Below are 20,184 nucleotides of genomic sequence, written 5' to 3'. Positions count from 1 at the left end.
AGCGTCTGACTTTTCTTCCTCCTTAGGGCATCACTTTTGCTCTGCTTTTTACTTCCTACATCTATGAGCCAAGGTATCTTTATCTCTGAGTGTTGTTTTTTTATTTCCTGTTTTATGTTGAAGGTTTTACCTCATGTGTCATGTTTTGCTTTACTTCCTGTATGTTCCCGCTTTTGTGATCATTTGATTGTTTAAAGATGATTCCAAGTCCAATATGCTCCCTTTGTTTTTACAATGTATTGGCACATATACTACATGTTTTCTGTGTGCCCCCTTGTTATTGTTTTGGTGTCAAGTGGCCAATACATTATCAGATGTTCTTGCTTTGCAGCCATGTCTACCATGCACAGCGCTGTTGAATGATGAGTCGTTTCTTAATTTGTCATTTGTTTCTTCTGACGTGACTGCAGCCCAGAAAATGAAGATGACATCTCTGCATATATTATTTATTTGACAGTGGGCGTCCTCTTCACAAAGTCTTTTAGTTTTAGAAATACCAATGATGAGGCAACCGCTGCTATTGAGACAGCTGCTGATTTAGTTTTGTTTATATGAACTGCGAAGTGACAAGAAGGATCGGTGGGACTGTGTGGGTGGATGAATTGTATGGGTTTTTTTCCTTTTTCTCTTTCTGTCTTTTCTTCTCTTTTCCTCTATTTTTTCTTCTAATCTCACATTTATATGTCTCAGTTGTATAAAGATATGCTTGTGCCATTTTGTATGAATGGTGTGAAATACCATGTTGTGAAGTGCAACTAATTAGAAACAAACAAGGTAGTTGCTAAAGACCGAAGGACAACGACAGTTTATATTGTGACTGACACAAAGCTTGTTTTTACAGCTGATTGCTTATCTGCAAGGCCAGTGCACAACATGCGGTGCAAAGTGCATATAACAGGATTCCTGAGCTACAGAATACATTTCAGGCTAAGATATTTTGCCGCACAGTATGTGTGTAGGATTTCCATGTCCTTCATATATCAAAGACATACACATTTTCCTTCTTAGAGAAGAGCTCAACCACCTCCACAGTTTGGGTATTACGTAATAGTTTAACAGTGAAAACCAATGCTAATCTTAAGTGCGGTCTTACTGTTTGTCGGATGGTTCATATTGATATTTTGCTAGGTACAGTAAGAAAGCCAGTTTGCGACTTCCTTACAAAGAAAGAAGGTGTTTGGAGCAGGGTTATAAATACAGTCAAAGATCAACTATGTTCCCCAGATGCCAATTTTTTATTTCTTAAAGTTAAGATTCTGAGCATGTTATCTGCAAAGCCGGGAAAATCGTAGGTCACCAACAAAAATCATGAGATGCTCTGTATAATCCTGCTGTATTGTTATTGACGCTGAACATCCTAAACTCTGCATTTGAGTTAATGCCTTATTGCCAATGATAAGGCCTCTCTAGTAAATAAAACATAACTGTAGAACGTCGAACGTGCTCTGTCTAAACACAAGCACAAAACAAAACACAAAACAGAGGTCGGCCTGAGATCAAATCAACTCTCTTCTATCTGAGCAACATCTCCAGACTCTGGCCATCATTTCCTAATTCTGTAGCAGGGACACTGGAACTGGAATTCTAACTGAGTTGCCCCATAACGGCCTGGACAGACTCCAATATTCCAAGAATGCTGCTAAACACCGCTCTGATCTCCTCCACTCCCACACCTCCTCTCAATTCAATGCTGAGTCCATTCCTGTTTTCAAATCAAGGCTTATCCTTTTTTTTCCTTTTTGCTTGTCGTCTTGTTATAAAGTGTCCTTGGGTTAAGTGAAAGGTGCTTCAAATCAATTGTTGTTCTGTACAAGTATCTGTGCAAAAATAAGTTTGTGTGTGTGTGTGTGTGTGTGTGGGCACCTGGTAGGAGGCATGATTCTGTTGTCATAAGACTGCAGTTCTGAGAGGCACTGATCCAAATATGACCAGGTTCTCTGCCAGCTGGATGATCGTGGATCCAATCTGCATGAAGGAAAATTATCTCAATGATATATTTATCTATATATTTTGTGATATTCAATCCATAGCGTTTTATTCTACATTTATAGTTTACCCAGTCTCCTTAAATCAGCCTTGTCTAATTCTACTTTAGTCGCTGATTTACTGCATTTTACAGAATGACTTGACAGCCCCCAGACAACTCGTATTTGGAGCATGTGTACGACTCAATGAAGAAAGCAACAGTATGATACTGAACAGCGTGTGTGAGTTTCACCACTGAACTACATGAAAGTCACATGCCTTTCTTAAAACACGACACTTCTTGTTGCTGAATTGTGTTCTGGTCCGCTGAAGCTGCTGTCAGAGGAGAAATCAAATCAATATCTGCCTCCTTGATGGATTTGGTCCTGTATAATTGTTAAATATTGGCCAAAAAAAAAAAAAAATAAATAAATATTTTCAATGATCAGGCTGCAACCTAATACCGGTCTCTGTGGTGTTGGCTACCGAACTGCAAAGATGTTATCTGACGAGAACAGATATCATCACTCCACCCATCCCCACTGCTACCCTCCTGACTGCACAAACCATAAATACAGGACCTGATGATTCAGGAATATAAAATCATGTAATGATTCTGGAAACATTTCATGATATCCACTAAAGATTTTGGTTCAACACGTCTCTCCTCCTGACCTCATATCCACGCTCTCTCTCTGGCTCACCTAAACATGCATTCTTTCTGTTCCTATCTCACTATCTGTCCTGATGCTATCCATGGTTCTCACATGTTTGTGTTACACTTGCCTTGTCTAGGTACAAAACAAATGCATATGGTGAGGGTAGTGGCTGGAAACGGGTGAATGAATGGCTGGCATGCAGTTGCAGTTTGTCCCAAATCCCACACATCCACCTCCCCATACCAAACTGGACCAAAACACCAGTCATAATTTGCATGCCTGTCTTACATTCAAAAACATTGCAAAATGCTGATATAGATGACAGTGGAGAAGTGGATTATGGTGCAGGAGTGGGTCAAAAAGTTTCTATGGATGTTTTGAGATTTCTCCCGATTAGAATCAAGTTTAGCCAGTCCCATTCTTCTCCGTGAAGGAACTTTAACCTTATTGCAGTGCAAGTATTTGATAGCAGAATGACAGAGTGGTTACAATGTCACTTCAATATTCATCATACAAAGTAAGCTTCTCTATTCTAGGGCCAGACCTCAGCAACACAATGCAGATGTTTATGTTGCCCTCGTGGACACAGATGTCAAAGTCTGGAGGGGAGGAGAAAGAGGGATGCCACACCACGTCACAGTCCAATCCGCTGTATGGCTCCACTGTACCTGGGCAGGGAGATGTTATTGTATCACCTCTTAAAGTGACTGATTCAAATTCTGGTTGGAAATAAGCCTCTGAAAGACAAACACAACAGAGAGGGAGGTGATGCAAAGTGATGTTCATGATATCAAGGCTTTAAAATTGGAAACCCAGATACTCACACCCAGGGACACAAAAACTGTGCAGTGCTTTTTTAACACCTGGTTGCCACTCTCTGTGGCTCGAAGGGTAGCTGAGCTCCTGGATCCTGACTGGGTGAGCAGAGTGGGGGTGGGGTGGCGCAGCAGCAGGGTGATGGACAGCTCTGGAGCAAAAGGGATGACCTGGGCCTAGACCAGTATCTAGACAGGTCAAGGGAGAGAGAGAAAAAAAGAGGTTTGGGGCAGAGGGATGTGAAGAACGAGTCGAAGGGGAAACGAATGAATCAGGTGAGCTTAAAGAAATGGGGTGTGTTTGGGTTGTGGTCTTCGTTCCTGAGCATAGTTATAAAAGAGAAAGAGTGAGATTTTTACCTGGCTTTTGAACCTGAAAAGAATTCCTCTGCACTCAACAACTTTTACTAGCTGTAAATTATTTGATAAAATGATTCTCAACAGTCACTTTGAGAATTAAGAGTTAATGTTTTGATGTTAGCAGATTACTTTCCTTTCAGAGGAGGTAAGAGGGGGAAAAAGGACGCACAAAAATTTACAACTACTTGTTATCCTTGGTGTTTTACTTATCTCGGAGTTTGCATGGAAGGTATAATTAGAAACAGTGACTCTAGCATTTCTGAATTGAATCTCTAACCGATGTCAACTTGGTAGAGCTCCTGAATGGTCAGACTCCTGTTGCAGTCTGCCACCTCCTGGCTGGTACAGGGAACTGCATTCATTATCCCTACCTGAGAGAGAATGCAAGAGATAGATATTGTTAATAGTTAACTGACCAGTTATATTAAAAGACCTTTGATCTGACCTGACTGTGGATCTGCTGGGTGACAGATGTCCTGTCTTCGGGGCTGCTGCCATTGGTTACTGGGGAAACATAGCTGTAGTTTGGCCTGGTTTCTGAATCGAGATACATGAACAGCATATCAGTTAATAGTCAGTCAGAGGACCGAACACACATTAATCAGTTTACTCTGCCTGTTCTACAACCCTGATTCCAACAAAGTTGGGACACTTTGTACAACGTATATAAAAACAGAATGCTGTCATTTGCAAGCATTTAGCGACAAGTTTGATGAAGTGTTAATGAGTCCATGTATTCATCTCCTTTATACAATCATGTGTTCACAAAGTGGTGAACCTCGCTCCATCCTTGTTTGTGAGCAACTGAGCTTTCCAGGGTGCTCCTTTCATACCCAATGATGGTACTATCACCAGTCACCAACAAACCTGTTTGTTGGTAACAGGTGAATGTTCCAAACAGGTGTTTTTGTTCCACAACTTCCCCAGTCTTTTGTTGCTCCTGTCCCAACTTGTTTGAAACATGTTGCTGCATCAAATTCGGAGTAAGCAAATATTTACAACAAACAATGAAGGTGATGAGGTCAAACATGAAATATATTGTCTTTGTGTTGTTTTCAATTGAGTATATATCACAAACGATGGGCAAATGACCATATTCTGTTTTATTGATGTTACACAGCGTCACGTTTTTAGAATTGGGATTGTACTATCGAACAAAAGCTGCAAAACTAACATCTTGACTGATACCCTCTGCCTTGTTTTCTTGAGAATTTAATGTTTGCAGGTTTCCTCAGTACTTCCATGCAACATGTAATATCATGCGTGTCCACCGTGCTTTAGCATGATTACAAATCAACATCATTACACATCAACTATAACTACTACATTTTTATAATGTTGAATATTGGAGGAAAAAGGAAGGGATTAGATCACTTGCAATCAGTGTCAGATAAGCAACTTTAATAGAAGATTACTGTATATACTGTACATAGTCTTGTATTGCCTGATTCATCCTATAGTTGTTTAGGTTCAAAATTATTTTTTGTTGATTTTAACTGAATGCTTTTTAACACTTTCGTATCCATTAAATCATTCATTATTCTGATTAAGTAAAATACAGGGAATTGCATTCTCAGGCTTTTCTGATGCTATGATATGATATTTCGTAAGTAATGAGGTACATTTATAGATCATTTCTTGCAGCAGCTAATAATTTGTGCTAATAATTGTGGAGATACAGTTTCTCCAAGCCAAGAAAGACCTGGTGCTGATGCCTGATTGATTATATGGGGTTGCTTGCTGATCAACTGACTGCTGGCAGCAACACAGCCAAAGTCTACGACTGAGTCCATTAGGAGAGAGAAGGCTCTGGGACACCTAGAGGAGCACATAAAGAAACTATATTAAAATGTCATAATATTTGTGGAGATCTGTGTGTTAACATCAATAAATTATGATGCCACTGGCAGTTTGAAAAAATTAATGAATGAATGAATGTTTGTTATTGGACCCAGGCTGCTGGTGCATGCAGGCCTAAACATTAATGCAGATCTGCTTGATCTATATATCTGATCTAAACTTCATAAATAGTTGTTATAAAGTAAGACGCTTTGAGATTGTGATTAACTTTTATTGATTGTCACCCAAATGAGGCCATTCAAAACCTTGTTTCCCTCTGGAAACTGTGTTCTGATGGCATACACAACACATGAAGGCAAAGGCTTATTGTTCTTATTGTTAACATAGTCAAAACATGCGATTTGTATAAGTTGTGGTCTAAATATGGGCAACATATTCAGAGTCAGGCATGTTATATGTGGTCTGGGGGTGAGATTCTCCATCAGAGCTCAGAAGGTATCCACCTCCCTGCAGCACATACTCACCACATCTTAGGCCATGAGCTGGCATTTCCCACATAAGCACCTGTCAGACACAACATTCATCAGGAAACTCTTTATCTCTGTCTCTCTCTCCCTCCCCCCTACAACAGAGCACCGCAAAACATAGACTTAAATCACACAGAACGAGACACCACCTGATATTTGTGCATTAGTTTCTGTAATAGGTAAGTATCATCACTCCTGCTGGTATTACACAACCAGGATGTTATAGCCTGATAATGATGGCAAACTTTACACTGTTGTGATGTGAACACAGAATTATATAGCATTAGCTAACGCTCATAGGTATATATGTGTGTATATATCTATAAACTAATGCTAGTCCCTCACCAAGACACCTGTCCAGTTCCCCACTGGTTCTCCTGACCATTTTTTCTTTTAGCCCTGCTTTGTTCAGGGGAGGGTTCCCCAGCTGAGGCATCCTGCATCATTCAGGTCCCGAAGAAACCACATCCTGGTGAGCTGAATGACTTCAGGCCAGTCGCCCTGACGTCACACGTGATGAAGACTATGGAACGGCTGCTGCTCCATCACCTGAGGCCACAGATCCACCATGCTCTTGACCCTCTGCAGTTTGCTTACCGGGAAAAGACGGGAGTGGAGGATGCCATCATCTTCCTGCTCCACCGACCTCTCTCTCACCTGGACAGAGGCAGTGGTGTTGTGAGGATTACATTCTTGGACTTCTCCAGTGCCTTTAACACCATCCAGCCACTGCTACTCAGGGACAAACTGACAGAGATGGGAGTTGAAACACACCTGGTGACATGGATTACTGACTACCTGACTGGCAGACCTTAGTATGTGAATCTGGGGGACTGCAGGTCCAACACTGTGGCCAGCAGCACAGGAGCACCGCAGGGAACTGTGCTCTCTCCGGTCCTGTTCACCCTGTACACGTCCGACTTTCAGTACAACTCGGAGCTCTGTCATGTACAGAAGTTCGCAGACAACACAGCCATAGTGGGCTGTATCAGGAGTGGACAAGAGGATGAGTAAAGGAAACGGATCCAGGAATTCATCACATGGTGTGACTCCAACCACCTGCTCCTCAACACCACCAAGACCAGGGAGATGGTAGTGGATTTTAGGAGATCCAGGCTGTGCCCAGAACCGGTCATAATTAAAGGGGACTGCGTGGAGGTGGTTCACACCTACAAATACCTGGGAGTGCAGCTGGATGAGAAACTGGATTGGACTGCCAACACTGATTCTCTGTGCAAGAAAGGACAGAGCCGCCTGAAGTCTGGCATCCTTCAACATCTGCAAAAAGCTGCTACAGATCTTCTACCAGTCCGTGGTAGTGAGTGCCCTCCTGTACGCAGTAGTGTGCCGGGGGAGCAGCTTAAACAAAAAGGACGCAGCACGCCTGGATAAACTGGTGAGGAAGGCAGGCTCTGTCGTTGGCACAGAGCTGGACAGTCTAACATCTGTGTCTGACTGCTGTCATTGTCCTGCTCTACGGAAAGACTGAAAAATCATTCCTCCCCCACGCCGTACGACTCTTCAACACCTCTCGGGGAGGGCGATAAGAGAAATAACACAACAACTCCGGACTCACTACACACTCACACCACACACCGTGGACACACACACATCTATATGCTGGATTTAAAGTGTGGACAAACAGACTGTTGCACACTGTCATTTTGCACAACTGCACTACTGCGCTCACATTTAACCCCCAGATGTCGATCTTGTATAGCTTAGTTCTTTATTTTTATCTCACTATTTCTTCTTATATTGTTAGTTTGTATTTTGTATTGTATTTTTGCCTCCTTACTTGAAAGCTGTTCTTTTTTGCATGCCCTTGTGTTTGCACCCTTTGAGCTGCTGGAAATGTAAATTTCTAGTTGGAGATTAATAAAGTATCTATCTATCTATCTATCTATCTATCTATCTATCTATCATCAGTTCCTTATAGGTTCATAGTGATTGAATGATTGCAGGAAAATTGAATAGGAAAGAAGACAAGGCACAAAAGGGTATCAATCAAATGTATACAAAGAACGAATTTGCTACTTTTAGTACTACTTTTTGATTAAACTAGCAAACAATTAGAGTTACATATTTTAGGAGATAATTAAGTGGTACTTTTTGATTAAAATAGCAAACACTGAGAGACACATGTTCAGACACAGACATATACTAATGCTAACAGTATAGCTAACTAACATTAGTTAACATTAATGAGCCTTGCAGGAGGTGTTACCCTAACAAGAAATTTAGCTCAATTCTCATTTAGCAAAGGTTGCCTAATTGTTTTTCTTTAATTTAATATAATATAGTTAGTTGTTAGAAAAACACCTCAGATGCTAGCACACTGTAGCTAACTAATGATAATGTAAATAACGTCTTGGAGGAAGTTAGCTTAACGAGCTATTTAGCTGAACTCTTATTTAGCTAACATTGCATCATTTTTTAGTCTTTAATTTCGTATGGTTAGTTGTTAAAACACCTCAGGCTTTACCTTATCTTTGACGCGGACTTTCCAATCACTATTTTCTCTGACCTTGCCCCAAAATTTGATGCCGCGACTTTGGTCATATAAACCTGCCCAACTTCCACATTATTGACTGGAACAGAACAGCGGTTTCACTCGAACGCAACCACCAGCCATGTTATGACTTTAAGCTTACAGACTGTACCGCAACAAATTATTTTTTCCGCTCATTCAAGTCCATGTAAAATAATTTATCGTGTAATTTTGTCTACAGACTGAGAAGCACACCCATACACACCTTTACTGCTGCTACCCCACGAAACAGACGTTGATGGCGCAGGCGCTTTCTTGGCGGCGACGCCCCTCCGTAGTTGCGCTCGTTTTACAACACGGGCCGGTCCAGGTGGACGGTGCAGCTGTTGACATTGGCAGTAAACCTGAATGCAGCACCAAAGTGAGTTGACCATTTCGGAAGAATTTAATGTTTTTGATCCATTCGTGTATCAGGTGTCAAGACAGATTCAATTCAAAAAGCTCAGAAATGTGTTTTCAAAAATAAGATGCTTGCCTCTGTTTCATTCTCAGCATGGTGTTTCTATTTGTAATATTGCAAATACAACATAATAAAGACCTGGAATTACACATAATTAATATAGATTTCCAACACTGAAAATAACATATCCATAATTCAAGGTTAAAATAAAAAACATTTGCACAAATGTAAAAATTATCAATCGGGCTGAAAAAAAGATGATCTTTATTCATGCATGTTCCAAAAATATAACGTGATGCTGTTAGCCACACTAACATCTCATCACATAAAAAAATTAGTCCCTAAAACGTAACAAAAACATGAAAATAGTAACATCAATGCATGAAAGACAAATGCCTCACTTCTTTGTTTTAGAACAGAAAAACATTTATCCATTTTATTAATTTCTGAGGATTTTACATTACAGCCCCAGGGCTCTCCCATATTTCATCATCATAAATATAAGAGGTACATGTGATTTTATCTGTGGACGTCGAATGCAGGCTCTGGCAGTGTTTGGCAGCTGACTCTTCGGCATATTGGGGGAGATCCCCTGCAAACTGCTCAGCCCTTGCTGCTGAGTCCACAGGATTTTTGGATGGCTCTGAGCTTACTTGATCGCTGTGAAAACCCTGGTCCTTAAAGTTTTGGTCAACTACAACAGCCTTACTTATTTTTAAATCCTCCTCATCACCAGTGTCTGCTGAACTTGTCTTTCCACCAACCAGAGAGGCAGAGCGAGACAGTTCCCTGGCTTCCTCTGATTGCTTTTCCTGCCTCCCTTCCTGCTCTCCAGTCAGGATAGCTGGTGTGGGTTTATCCTTTATCCCCTCCAGATTCTGAGGTCTGCTCTCCAGGCCAAAGAAGTTGTTTCGGACAACATAGCGCACACACTGCAGAAGGACATTCCTCTCATGGCGGATATCTGGGGCCAGTAACTGAACAGAGTGAAAGAAAATAGAGAAGCACAAGTGGACTAAGACGATGCACAATTTATAAAGAATTTCATTCACATAAATTATGGTTGTATACTCTCAGGTGTGTCCTTACCATCTCAAGCAGAGTGGCACGACGGGTCTGCGGTGTGTCTTGGTGTCCTCCTCTACCGCCCCTTCCTCCCCTGCCTCCTCTTCTCCCTCTTCCTCTTCTGTTGTGAGGTGTGTGAAAACCAGAGTCAGGCTGGGGGACTTTGTGAGCATCCGTACCCTGTGAGGAGGTTTTCAGGCCTCGAGAGGGTCCTCTGTCCTGGGAGTTTGGTGGTATTGTGTTTAGGAGAGCCTGGTTGACTTGCACAAGCTCTTTGGCTTTCTGAATAGGGGTGGCTGAAACACAAGGAAGAAGAAGAATAGGAACACCGGATGCAAATTATGGAAAACTTAAGTGTTTTTTTTTCCAATGTCAAGCTATTTCCCCATGTGTATTTTCACCATCAATGTATTTAACCCTATTCTATCAAATGTGCATACCATAAACCAGTTTTTGTTTACAGCATCACTCAGTGTAGCTTTAAATGAGTTGTGCTTGTAAATCCTCACAGGATCGTCCTGATGGATTGGCACCGCGGGTTGTGTTCTGTAGCAGATGGAGGAAGGTGGCAAACTCACCCTCTGGTTCCTCATCACTTTCACTCTCACTCATGGAGCCGTAGTTGGCCACGAGGGAGCCCAGGGCCGAGCTCATCTGTTTCGGAGCCACAACCAGGCCACCGGTCCTGGACTCAGCAGCTGGGTCCTCTCTGTCAGAGTCTGGAAGAGCACAAGAAACAATTCACAATATATATTGTCATTGTTTACAGTCTTGTTTGAATAGCATCACATCCATGTCAGAGGAGTCGCTCACCGTGGTCACTGCTGGCCAGTGCTCCCAGTGGATCGCCGTCACTGGAGCGCTGGGCGAGGGGTGGGAGTCGCTCTGCACCGCTGTTGTCTGATGGGTGAGGGCCTCGCGGGTGTCGCCCATGGAACCCTCTGTTACCCCAGCCATGACCTCGACCCCGACCCCGTCCTCTGCCCCTGCCTCTCATTCGGCTGTGAATAAATGATTAAAGTCTGGATTTAAGTAAATTAAGGTCAGGAATCAGGTCAAAGCAAATGAGTGCAAATATATTCATGTTTCTGGAGGCAATAACAGGGAAAATAATAAAGATGCTGTGCAAAATACATAATTTACACATCAAACGTGTGCATTTACCCAAACTGAGCTGTCTCCAGAACGGCTCCTGTCTCCTCCCGAACCTCCATCACTTTTCTCTTCTTCTGAATATTCTGAAGTGTTGGATAGTTTCTGCAAAGAAGAATTACAACAACAATCGTTACACTTTGCTGATTGGAAGCAGACATCAGTTGCCACAGTTTCAACAATTTGTTCGTGAATACTGACTTGCGCCTCTCCTCCCTCCATTTTGCAATCTCCTCTGGGGTGTCCAGCTTGATTCTTTTAGCTCCCGGTGCATGGTTCTGCAGTCAGGGTGTAAATGCACTGACATTAGCAAAGGAAAATACTGGGAGCTTAAGTTTCAGACACACGATGAGTTGTTTCACTTACATTTTTCCAGTGGATGCTGACTATTTTTTCATGAGCCATGAAGCTGCAGTCTGGCACAGAGCACTACGAACATGATTTGACGAAGGCAGTCGGTCAAATTTGCAAACTGATTTCCATGAAATAAAGCGAAATGTACTGTATCAAACCTATCAAATTACCTTGATGTGTTGAGAAATATGTTCGTCGTACTTCTCCTGGTTTTTGAAGCCCCGGTCACAGGTGTCACAAAAATGGGAATACTCTGGTTCCTTCTTATTTTTCTGTGATAGGTTACAGACAGACCAGTTCACCATATAATTGTGTTTATTCTCAGTTCACTGCTGCTGTATGACAAACACCATTAAGGTCATGAACATGATTTAAGTGGTAATGATTCAACAGATAGTTACTTTTTTCCCGTGATTGTTGTGGGGTCCATAATTCTGTCTTCCACCTCGATGTCCAGCTTGATGCCACTCACGACTGAAGTTTTGACCTGAAGACAAGCCTGAAGTTAGAGGCATGATAGTGATATAGTGAAAGTGATGTTGGAGTTATCTCAGTTCGGACTAAAAAGAAAGCCGACTTCACAAACTGCAGGTCTGGAGTTTAAAAGACGTGAACATTTACCAAGCAAGGAAGGACAAAAAATATGCCAAAATATGCTATTGGTAGCATTATGGGAAAAGTAGGATCCAGTGTTTTGGACTGTGAATCACACTGGGGACTGAAAAGTCAGGATGTCAGACTGTGATGCTTCATTTTGTCCATTCCTTTTGTAATCTGTCTCTTGTGAGACCCCAGACTGTCTAGAGGTGTAACACATAATCGAGCATCCCTTTAAAACCTCCCAACAGTGTTCTTAACCTACTGGTTTGTAGTTGGATAAATTGACACAGGTTGACAAACAGTGATGACATTCAGACTAAAGCATGTCATTGCTGACACTAAGAACTGGTTGTGATTGTGATGAAGCAACTGTAATTATTATTATGATTATGACTATTATTGGGCTTTTTTCCATCTGTTCCTTAACTTAAATAACATTTTGTGGGGCTGTAGATGAAAGGTGCAATTCTAAGATGTCAATAACACCTAGAGATTGTTTTCTGGGGATTATCACGATTAATTAAGTACCGTATCAGACTTCTACATAGGTAACTCACCGTATGGACGTTTAGGTCCATAGTTTCCACGGCTTGATGGGAAACCAAAGCCTGCCCCGTGATGCCATCCAGACTGGCCGCTGTGGTCCCAGCTGGGCTCCGATGGCGTCTCGCTCCAGCTCCACATGTTGGGGTGGAAGCTGCTGGAGCGGGGCTGCTGTTGGTGCTGGAAGGGCTGGATCGAGTTTGGAGGGGGACAGCCGAAGTCCGGCGGAGGATAGTGTTCCGGTGCATTCATATTCCACGCCTGAGGTCTTTCTTCACGTCGACAGTAAAGTCTATCTGAAGGAAGTTCGGGTTTCTCACATGCAGCTCTCACATGTGTATGTTTTGCCCCACTCTGTAAACGCGGATGTCACTTCCGCGAGAGCAGGAAGGACAAAAAACATATGACCAGACAGAAAATCCAAATTTGTCACGATGGTTAGCATAACATAATTACGATGGTTTTGTGCAAATTGCATATATTTCGTTTAACTGCAACTTTGTCTAATCTGTGGTTTTATTTAATTTTTTTTAGTACCGGCACGTTTGGACAACTTCTCGCGAGCTTTCATGAAAATCTTATCTTGAGTTGCCAGTTTGGGGAACGGGAACCCGTGTGGATTTTATTTTCCACTTTTTTTTTTCCCATTTGCAGAGAAATGTGGACAAAGTAGCAGGATGTTCGATAACCTTTGAAAACATTAAGACTGCATAATGTCTTCATGTCGGCATTAAGTGTCATAAACCAGCGGCATCCGTATTTTCATGTCAACTCTGCTTTGGTTTGGTTTACAAAAGCAAATCAACATAATTATGCAGTGTTAAAAAAACACTACTCAATGTATACTACACTGAGACAACATTAACTATTCTTAAAATGAAAACATGTGTAGAATGTGCTGAAAATCTATCAATAATATCAGTACGTGTATACTCATTTCTGGAATCGGGGATATTGACCAAACGGACTTGGCAACCCAGCAGTTTCCTGGTGTTCTCTCTCGCCGCGCGTGCTCCTCACACACAGTCGGAGCAGCAGCGTGGTGACTTTGAGAAAAGTCTGAAAGCTCTCCGCCGAGGGAGCGTCCAAAGTCTACAAAGTACCTGAGCTGCTGACAAAATGCTCGTGTTATTTGAGACCGCCGCTGGATATGCAATATTTAAAGTATGTGTTCGATTTTTGTTACCAGCCATTTAAAGAATGAGCAATAATTACGCATTACTTACCACAGTTAGCTTTGGTTAGCTTAGCAGCTAGTTACCCACAGCCCATGTGGGTTCAGTTGTAGTTAACGTAACTGCCAGTGAATAAAACTTAAAACGTAGTATTTCAATTTGTTTTCAAGTATATGAATGTGTAAATGGCAGGTTTGTTGCTGTGTACGAGTGTCTTTGCTGATGCACAAGCTAACACAGCAACAGCAGTGGAAAGGCCTTCTAACCACGTGTGCTTGTTGAGGCTAACTTAAATGAACACTGCTACTCCTCACTAGCCAAGACTCAAGTGCATATTGGAAGTTAAGTAAATGACTGTGTGGTTGTACGATCAGCACTCAGCCTGAATGCAACATGTAAAAGATTGTGACGTTATAAACACATCTGGAGACACTTAACATACAAGTGCTGATTTTTTTTCGTGCACCCTGTCAGCGCTTATCTTATCTGTTTTCAATGTATGACAGCTAATTTATGAGCTTTTGTTCAATTTCAGGTCCTCGATGAGTCCAAACTGCAGCAGGTCGACAGCCTGTATAAGGAGTTTGAAACTCCTGAAAAAGCGAACAAAGTGTAAGTATTGATGAAGCAGTCAGCCTCCGAGAACAGCTGCTATCATAGTTAGCTGGTTATCGTTGACAAAGTGGATTAAGTGCATCCTAACTGTTTTTGTTTTTTCCCTGCCAGTGTGAAACTGAAGCACTTCGAGAAGTTTCAGGACACAACAGAGGCCTTAGCAGGTAACGACACATCTGTGTGCTACTGTACACCTGATTTCTGTGGTCTGTGATGTGTTTCTGTGTCTGATTAAAACATGAGGCATTTCACAGTATTCGTCACTACCACTGAGACCACATCTTGTCATGTTAGCAGGTAGTTTAGGTGGCAGGTAAAGGTAGTTTACCTTTTTAATTTGGCTAGGATAGAAAAAATCTCTATAGTTGCTCCTCAGACATATTAGCTTGACTTATTTCTTGGAGATTATTTAATGCAGTATTTCCAACCTGTGCCACTCAGCTGCCACTGCCCTCGTTGAGGGAAAAATTGGAAAGAGCCTGAAGAAGGTGCTGAAGAAAGTTGTTGCCAAGGAGGCTCACGAGCAGCTGGCCATCAGTGATGCAAAACTCGGCGGGGTTATTAAAGTAAGTGACCCAACAATTTACATCATTTACAGGAATATTCAGTAGCTAAGAGTTGTCTCTGACAGCCTGTTTTGTTTTCAGGAAAAGCTGGACCTCAGCTGTGTCCACAGCCCTGCTGTGGCTGAACTTATGAGGTGCATCAGGGGCCAGATGGAGAACCTCATCACTGGACTTCCTCCCAGGGAGATCAGTGCCATGTCTCTAGGGTTGGCTCACAGGTAGGAGCCATACAGATGTAGTGTTTTGTGGGCATGGCTGCTGCCTATGATTACATTTGCTGTCTGAATCTTCCCTGTAGATTTCCCTCAGCATTCGTCACTACCGCTGAGGCAGCAGTCTCTCATTAGGCAAACTATGATCAAAACTAGATCGCCATGTAACTCGTTCATAAATCTTCTTTTCTCATTGTTCTCCAGCTTATCCCGCTACAAGCTCAAGTTCAGCCCGGACAAAGTGGACACTATGATTGTGCAGGCCATCTGTAAGTTGTATATTTTATGATGTAAGAAAAGCACTAAACAATATTTACGATTGAAAGAGTGAACATCACAGTTGCCTAAAATCTCCATAAAAAAGTTAAGTTTCCATAATCAAACTGCTTGTGTTGTGCAACAGACTATTTTCAGATTTTGCAGTCACACATTCATAATTTTAATTTCATTAATTGACAAACCTTTTCAGCTGTAATGATTACTCGTGTCTGCTGTGGTGTATCTGAATATGTGGTCTGACTGTGTTTGTTTTCCTTCGTCTCTTTAGCTCTCCTGGATGACCTGGATAAGGAGCTTAACAACTACATCATGCGCTGCAGGGAGTGGTATGGCTGGCACTTTCCAGAGCTGGGAAAAATTGTCACTGACAACTTGGCGTACTGCAAAACTGTCCGCAAAATTGGTAAGAATAATCTGCATTTGCACATCACGATTTAAAGTGGTACTCCAGGCATTTAGTATTACACTAGAAGGCAAAAAATGATTAAAACTGATGCACCAGTGGTGAAGATATCCTGATGTTTAGTCCTCAGTCACAGGTCAAATTCACACTGAAAAAGCTGGCTCTACTTTTCCCATAATGCAACTCACTCTTATATTTCATTAGATGTCCCCTGGATGTTAAGACGCCCACATTAATCTGTTCAAATCCATAATTGGGTCTCCACCAGCTCCTTTGTTATGATGAAACGCATGCATTAAATTAGCAGTGACAGTATTCCCGAGTGGCTAAATTGTGTCTGTGACTCTCAAGGTGATCGCACAAACGTGGCCGGCTCTGATCTGTCAGATGTCCTGCCCGAGGAAATCGAGGGCGAGGTTAAACTGGCTGCCGAGATCTCCATGGGAACAGAGGTGTCAGAACAGGACATCGAAAACATCAAGCACCTGTGTGATCAGGTACGTCTCTTTCGTCCACCTCTACAAGTTAAAGCCAATCAGCTCGAGTGACAGTGGTGATGATGACGACTTTTGTCTTTATCCTGAAACCAATCGTGTGGGTTTTCAGTCACTACCTCATCTGAACAGTCACATTTCATGCCTCCACCACTAAAACTAAATGCACAGGGAAGACATTAAACTCTTTTCTCATTATTTATCTGTTGGCAGTTATGAACCAATCTCCTGTCTCTTTTCCACAGGTGATTGAGATTTCAGATTACCGCACTCAGCTGTACGACTACCTGAAAAACCGAATGATGGCAATCGCCCCCAACCTGACGGTCATGGTGGGCGAGCTGGTCGGCGCCCGTCTCATCTCACATGCAGGTAAGTCAGGGAGAAGGGGGCCGCATGGAAACCAGCCAAGCGGTGATGATGACGACATTATGTCACTTTCCTGAAAATGACTGATGTTTTTAAGTCACTACCTCATCTGAGCTTGCCTTTAGAGGCCCACTGGGCAGGTACTGGGGAGGGCATCGTATTTATTGTCTTTTTGTTGTGTCTTTAAGGTTCCCTTCTGAATCTGGCAAAGCATCCAGCCTCCACGGTGCAGATCCTTGGAGCAGAGAAGGCTCTGTTTAGAGCCCTTAAGACCCGCAAAGACACACCCAAGTACGGTCTCATCTACCACGCCTCCCTGGTGGGTCAGACTGCAGCCAAGAATAAGGGCAAGGTACGTTCAGAAGGAGCATGAACTGGATTAGATAGCGATTATTAGTCTGGTGGTTGGAAAATAAATTGTTTTTTTTCTATAATATCTGTCCAGATCTCCAGAATGCTGGCAGCTAAAGCAGCCCTGGCGATTCGCTATGATGCCCTGGGAGAGGACACGAATGCAGAAATGGGAGTAGAGAACCGTGCCAAGCTGGAGTCCAGGCTACGCCAGCTGGAGGAGAGGGGGGTGAGTACAACTACATCAGAAGGATCTTTATCCCTTTTGGTGTCACAAGCACCACTCTGAAATGAACTTAAATTCCAGGGCTTGTATGTGTAAAATTTGGGTCTTAATAGCCTCAAAATTCTACCAGTGACATAAATTTTCTATTAGAGAATAAGTCATAAATATTCCTGGCTGTTCAGCTCCAGAGGTCTGTCAGTCAGGAGTGCCAAAGGAGCAGATATAGTTTGTAAATGTATAAGTAAATAAAAAGTACAAGGTCTGTCTCGATGCACATTGTCCGTACAACAAGAAAAAAAAAGATTCAGCATGAACAACAATCAAATGCTCACATGCTTTTTTTTACAGTAACCACATCTGCATCAGCAATGAAAAGTGCAATATAGTAAATATATTAGATGAGCTGTGAAATATAAGAATCCTGCTTACAAATAACAGCAAACTAGTTCTAAATATGTAACTTTGCCAGGAAATGTTTCATAGAAATGTTTAATTTACAGAATCAAACCTTCAACGTGTTTTATTAACATTTTGTAGAAACTCCACAGCTGAGTATTACTTGAAATTATTCCTAAATCCTCCTTAAACTCAATACTTTTAAGAATAACTGCGGAGTAAATACCTTCTACACACTCAGTTGTTTCAATATGCTAAAGCATGCAAGCAGTGCACAGAGCTGTGATCGTTGATGCCACGAGGTCTACTATTGGCTGAGTCGATGCTTGAGGGAGGGCATTATTGGAAGACCAAATTGTAGTCACAACACTTTGCAAAGCCTGGAGGCAGAACTGAGGAAGCACCAACCAAGAATTTCTTAACTTGTACTTTTGAACATATTGGCCCAGATCCATTTGTTGTGGGATTTTCTTTCGACTGGTCATCTGATGGCGTCTCCATTCTTTCCCCTCTCAGATCCGAAGAATCAGTGGAACAGGCAAAGCAATGGCAAAGGCAGACAAATACCAGCACAAGAGGTGAACTGTCACAAAACAGCTCTTTTCCAAAGAAGATATGTTTCCACAAGGAAGAATCAAAAGTGTTTAATCCCCTTTTTTTTTTTCTTTCTCCGCAGTGAAGTGAGAATTTACGATCCATCCGGCGATTCTACTATTCCCTCCACCTCAAAGAAGAGGAAGTTTGAGGAGGTGGAGGAGGAGGAGGCTGCTGACGAGCCTCAAACGCCGCCGGTCAAATCCAAAAAGCCCAAAAAGGAACCAGTAGCAGAAGGTGGGTAAAAAAAAAAGGGCGTGAACTAATCTTGTGGCGAGTGAATGCTCAAGGTTTGTTTTTTTTTCTGCATGTTTTGTAGAAGAAGAAGAAGCAGAGGAAACTCCCAAGAAAAAGAAGAAGAAAAAGAAGGACAAGAAAGCAGAGGCTGAAGCAGAGGAAGCAAAAGAGGAAGAGGAAGAGGCAGCAGTAACAGAGGTAGGATTTGTTTCCTATTCGTGAGAGAAGTTCTCTGGTGCTGCTCTTGGTTGTTGAACGTTCATTGTGCTGACTTTTGTTCTCCCTGCAGTCAACAGAAAAGAAGAAAAAGAAGAAGAAAAAGAAGGCCAAGGAGGAGGAAGATGATGACTGAAAGAGTGGAGAGTGTATATATTTTAGTTAATGTTTTAGTTTTGTGTCATACATTGATATCTAATGAGGGCAATGCTGCATCGAGTGCCTGGTTCTGGACAAAAAGTTCAGGTCAAAGAACAACTTGTTTTATAACGGAGTGTATTTCCACTTTAAAATGAGTGAAAAATGTCTTTTTTCTGAAGAGATGTGTAATAATTTTGCAGTCAACTGCCCTGACTTTTATTTGTTAACACATCTGTATCAGACAGTAGTGGATCAGGAAAGATTCTCCGGTTCTCTTTTCATTGTCCAAGACTGAACATCCGCCCTGGTGAAATAAACTGTCATGTTGCTGTCATCATGTGTTTTGTTTTTTTACTCTGCAGTAGAATGAATATCTGACCAATCATAGTGATGATTTTCTTTTTTCAAGACTCAATCCAATGTCAATGATCTTAAAAATGCAGCGTGCCTTAATCTGTTGAGCAAAAGTTACACAAAATGCTCAAAATATTTTCTGATTCTGCTCATCCTGAAAAGATGAGGAACACAATGAAAACATTTGGCTTTTAAAGGTTAGTTTGATGCCAATACATGTGTACATATTTACTTTGTATCATGGTTGCTCACTTTCCTAACCATTTTTCAAACTTAATTTTCTTGAAGCAAACATTGTGTAATTGTCATGGTTTGATTTTAGATGCTTTATACTTCATTTTGAAGTTGGTATCCTGGAAACATTCGTAGTTTTGAGACTTAATGGAGATCAGGTTGTCATAGATATAGCACCAGCTCTGTTGCTCAAAGCTGTGTCCACTGAAAAAGCAGCAGCGCCCTCTGCTGTTGGTTAAGAGGTGAAGAAACTTCCCATCCCAGTTCTCACCAGGCTGGACCCTGCTTTGCCTCTGAGGTCAGGCGTATTCCTGTTTTATATTAATCTATTCTTAAAAATACAAAATATATTCAGTGTACAGTATTTACATGAAATGAAAAATTACATGTTTTAGATTACATCAAAAACCAGATCCATGACAAAAAAGACTGAAAATGCAATAAAAACAAATATTTTATTAAAAAATACAATTGTTAAAATATCTACTTGTCACAGGTGCCACAGGATTTGATTTTGTTGGTTAGAATCTC

At 41.8% G+C, this 20,184-nt stretch overlaps 3 protein-coding genes and 2 non-coding genes across 5 annotated transcripts in view; 3 read left to right on the top strand and 2 right to left on the bottom strand.

The window, feature by feature from the left end:
- The window catches only part of LOC121627674 (cilia- and flagella-associated protein 47-like), a 32,431-nt gene extending 26,303 nt beyond the window's left edge, over positions 1–6,128 (bottom strand). The window contains 10 exon segments of the mRNA XM_041966700.1: positions 1,897–1,965; positions 3,169–3,194; positions 3,197–3,292; positions 3,451–3,628; positions 3,800–3,812; positions 3,929–3,932; positions 4,077–4,170; positions 4,245–4,336; positions 5,553–5,617; positions 6,124–6,128. Of these exon segments, the coding sequence (XP_041822634.1) occupies positions 1,897–1,965; positions 3,169–3,194; positions 3,197–3,292; positions 3,451–3,628; positions 3,800–3,812; positions 3,929–3,932; positions 4,077–4,170; positions 4,245–4,336; positions 5,553–5,617; positions 6,124–6,128 (642 nt within the window).
- Positions 6,129–9,210: 3,082 nt separating this feature from the next.
- On the bottom strand, positions 9,211–13,135 carry nufip1 (nuclear FMR1 interacting protein 1). The gene is made up of 10 exons (XM_041966410.1): positions 12,806–13,135; positions 12,050–12,135; positions 11,819–11,920; positions 11,661–11,723; positions 11,496–11,572; positions 11,307–11,399; positions 10,956–11,143; positions 10,721–10,861; positions 10,167–10,438; positions 9,211–10,054 (listed from the first exon to the last, which is right to left on the bottom strand). Exons 1-10 carry the CDS (start codon positions 13,041–13,043, stop codon positions 9,533–9,535), a joined length of 1,782 nt encoding a protein of 593 aa, XP_041822344.1. The 5' UTR covers positions 13,044–13,135; the 3' UTR covers positions 9,211–9,532.
- A 677-nt stretch (positions 13,136–13,812) lies between these two features.
- On the top strand, positions 13,813–19,399 carry nop58 (NOP58 ribonucleoprotein homolog (yeast)). Its single transcript, XM_041966105.1, has 15 exons — positions 13,813–13,955; positions 14,502–14,578; positions 14,693–14,745; positions 15,023–15,147; positions 15,229–15,365; positions 15,564–15,628; positions 15,907–16,041; positions 16,393–16,538; positions 16,781–16,907; positions 17,093–17,256; positions 17,350–17,484; positions 18,394–18,455; positions 18,554–18,708; positions 18,791–18,906; positions 18,998–19,399. Exons 1-15 carry the CDS (start codon positions 13,911–13,913, stop codon positions 19,058–19,060), a joined length of 1,605 nt encoding a protein of 534 aa, XP_041822039.1. The 5' UTR covers positions 13,813–13,910; the 3' UTR covers positions 19,061–19,399.
- On the top strand, positions 16,587–16,670 carry LOC121627694. Its single transcript, XR_006008083.1, has one exon. It is a non-coding gene; the product is annotated as a small nucleolar RNA SNORD11B (small nucleolar RNA).
- Positions 16,942–17,024, top strand: LOC121627695. Its single transcript, XR_006008084.1, has one exon. It is a non-coding gene; the product is annotated as a small nucleolar RNA SNORD11B (small nucleolar RNA).
- Positions 19,400–20,184: the final 785 nt, after the last annotated feature.

Source organism: Chelmon rostratus, chromosome 24 (assembly GCF_017976325.1).
Source record: "Chelmon rostratus isolate fCheRos1 chromosome 24, fCheRos1.pri, whole genome shotgun sequence".
Taxonomy (NCBI): Eukaryota; Metazoa; Chordata; class Actinopteri; order Chaetodontiformes; family Chaetodontidae; genus Chelmon; species Chelmon rostratus.
Note: the sequence above shows the minus strand (reverse complement) of the source record. Positions and strands in the feature narration are given on the sequence as shown.

Bases quoted from the DNA above. Each gene is read 5' to 3' on its own strand.
- nufip1 (XM_041966410.1), bottom strand. From the start codon at position 13,043: ATGAATGCACCGGAACACTATCCTCCGCCGGACTTCGGCTGTCCCCCT. The intron at 11,400-11,495 runs GTCAGTATTCAC...TCTTCTTTGCAG, and splicing joins TGGAGGGAGGAGAGGCGCAA to AAACTATCCAACACTTCAGA. The intron at 10,055-10,166 runs GTAAGGACACAC...CACTCTGTTCAG, and splicing joins GTGCCACTCTGCTTGAGATG to TTACTGGCCCCAGATATCCG.
- nop58 (XM_041966105.1), top strand. From the start codon at position 13,911: ATGCTCGTGTTATTTGAGACCGCCGCTGGATATGCAATATTTAAA. The intron at 16,042-16,392 runs GTAAGAATAATC...GTGACTCTCAAG, and splicing joins CAAAACTGTCCGCAAAATTG to GTGATCGCACAAACGTGGCC. The intron at 18,907-18,997 runs GTAGGATTTGTT...TTCTCCCTGCAG, and splicing joins AAGAGGCAGCAGTAACAGAG to TCAACAGAAAAGAAGAAAAA.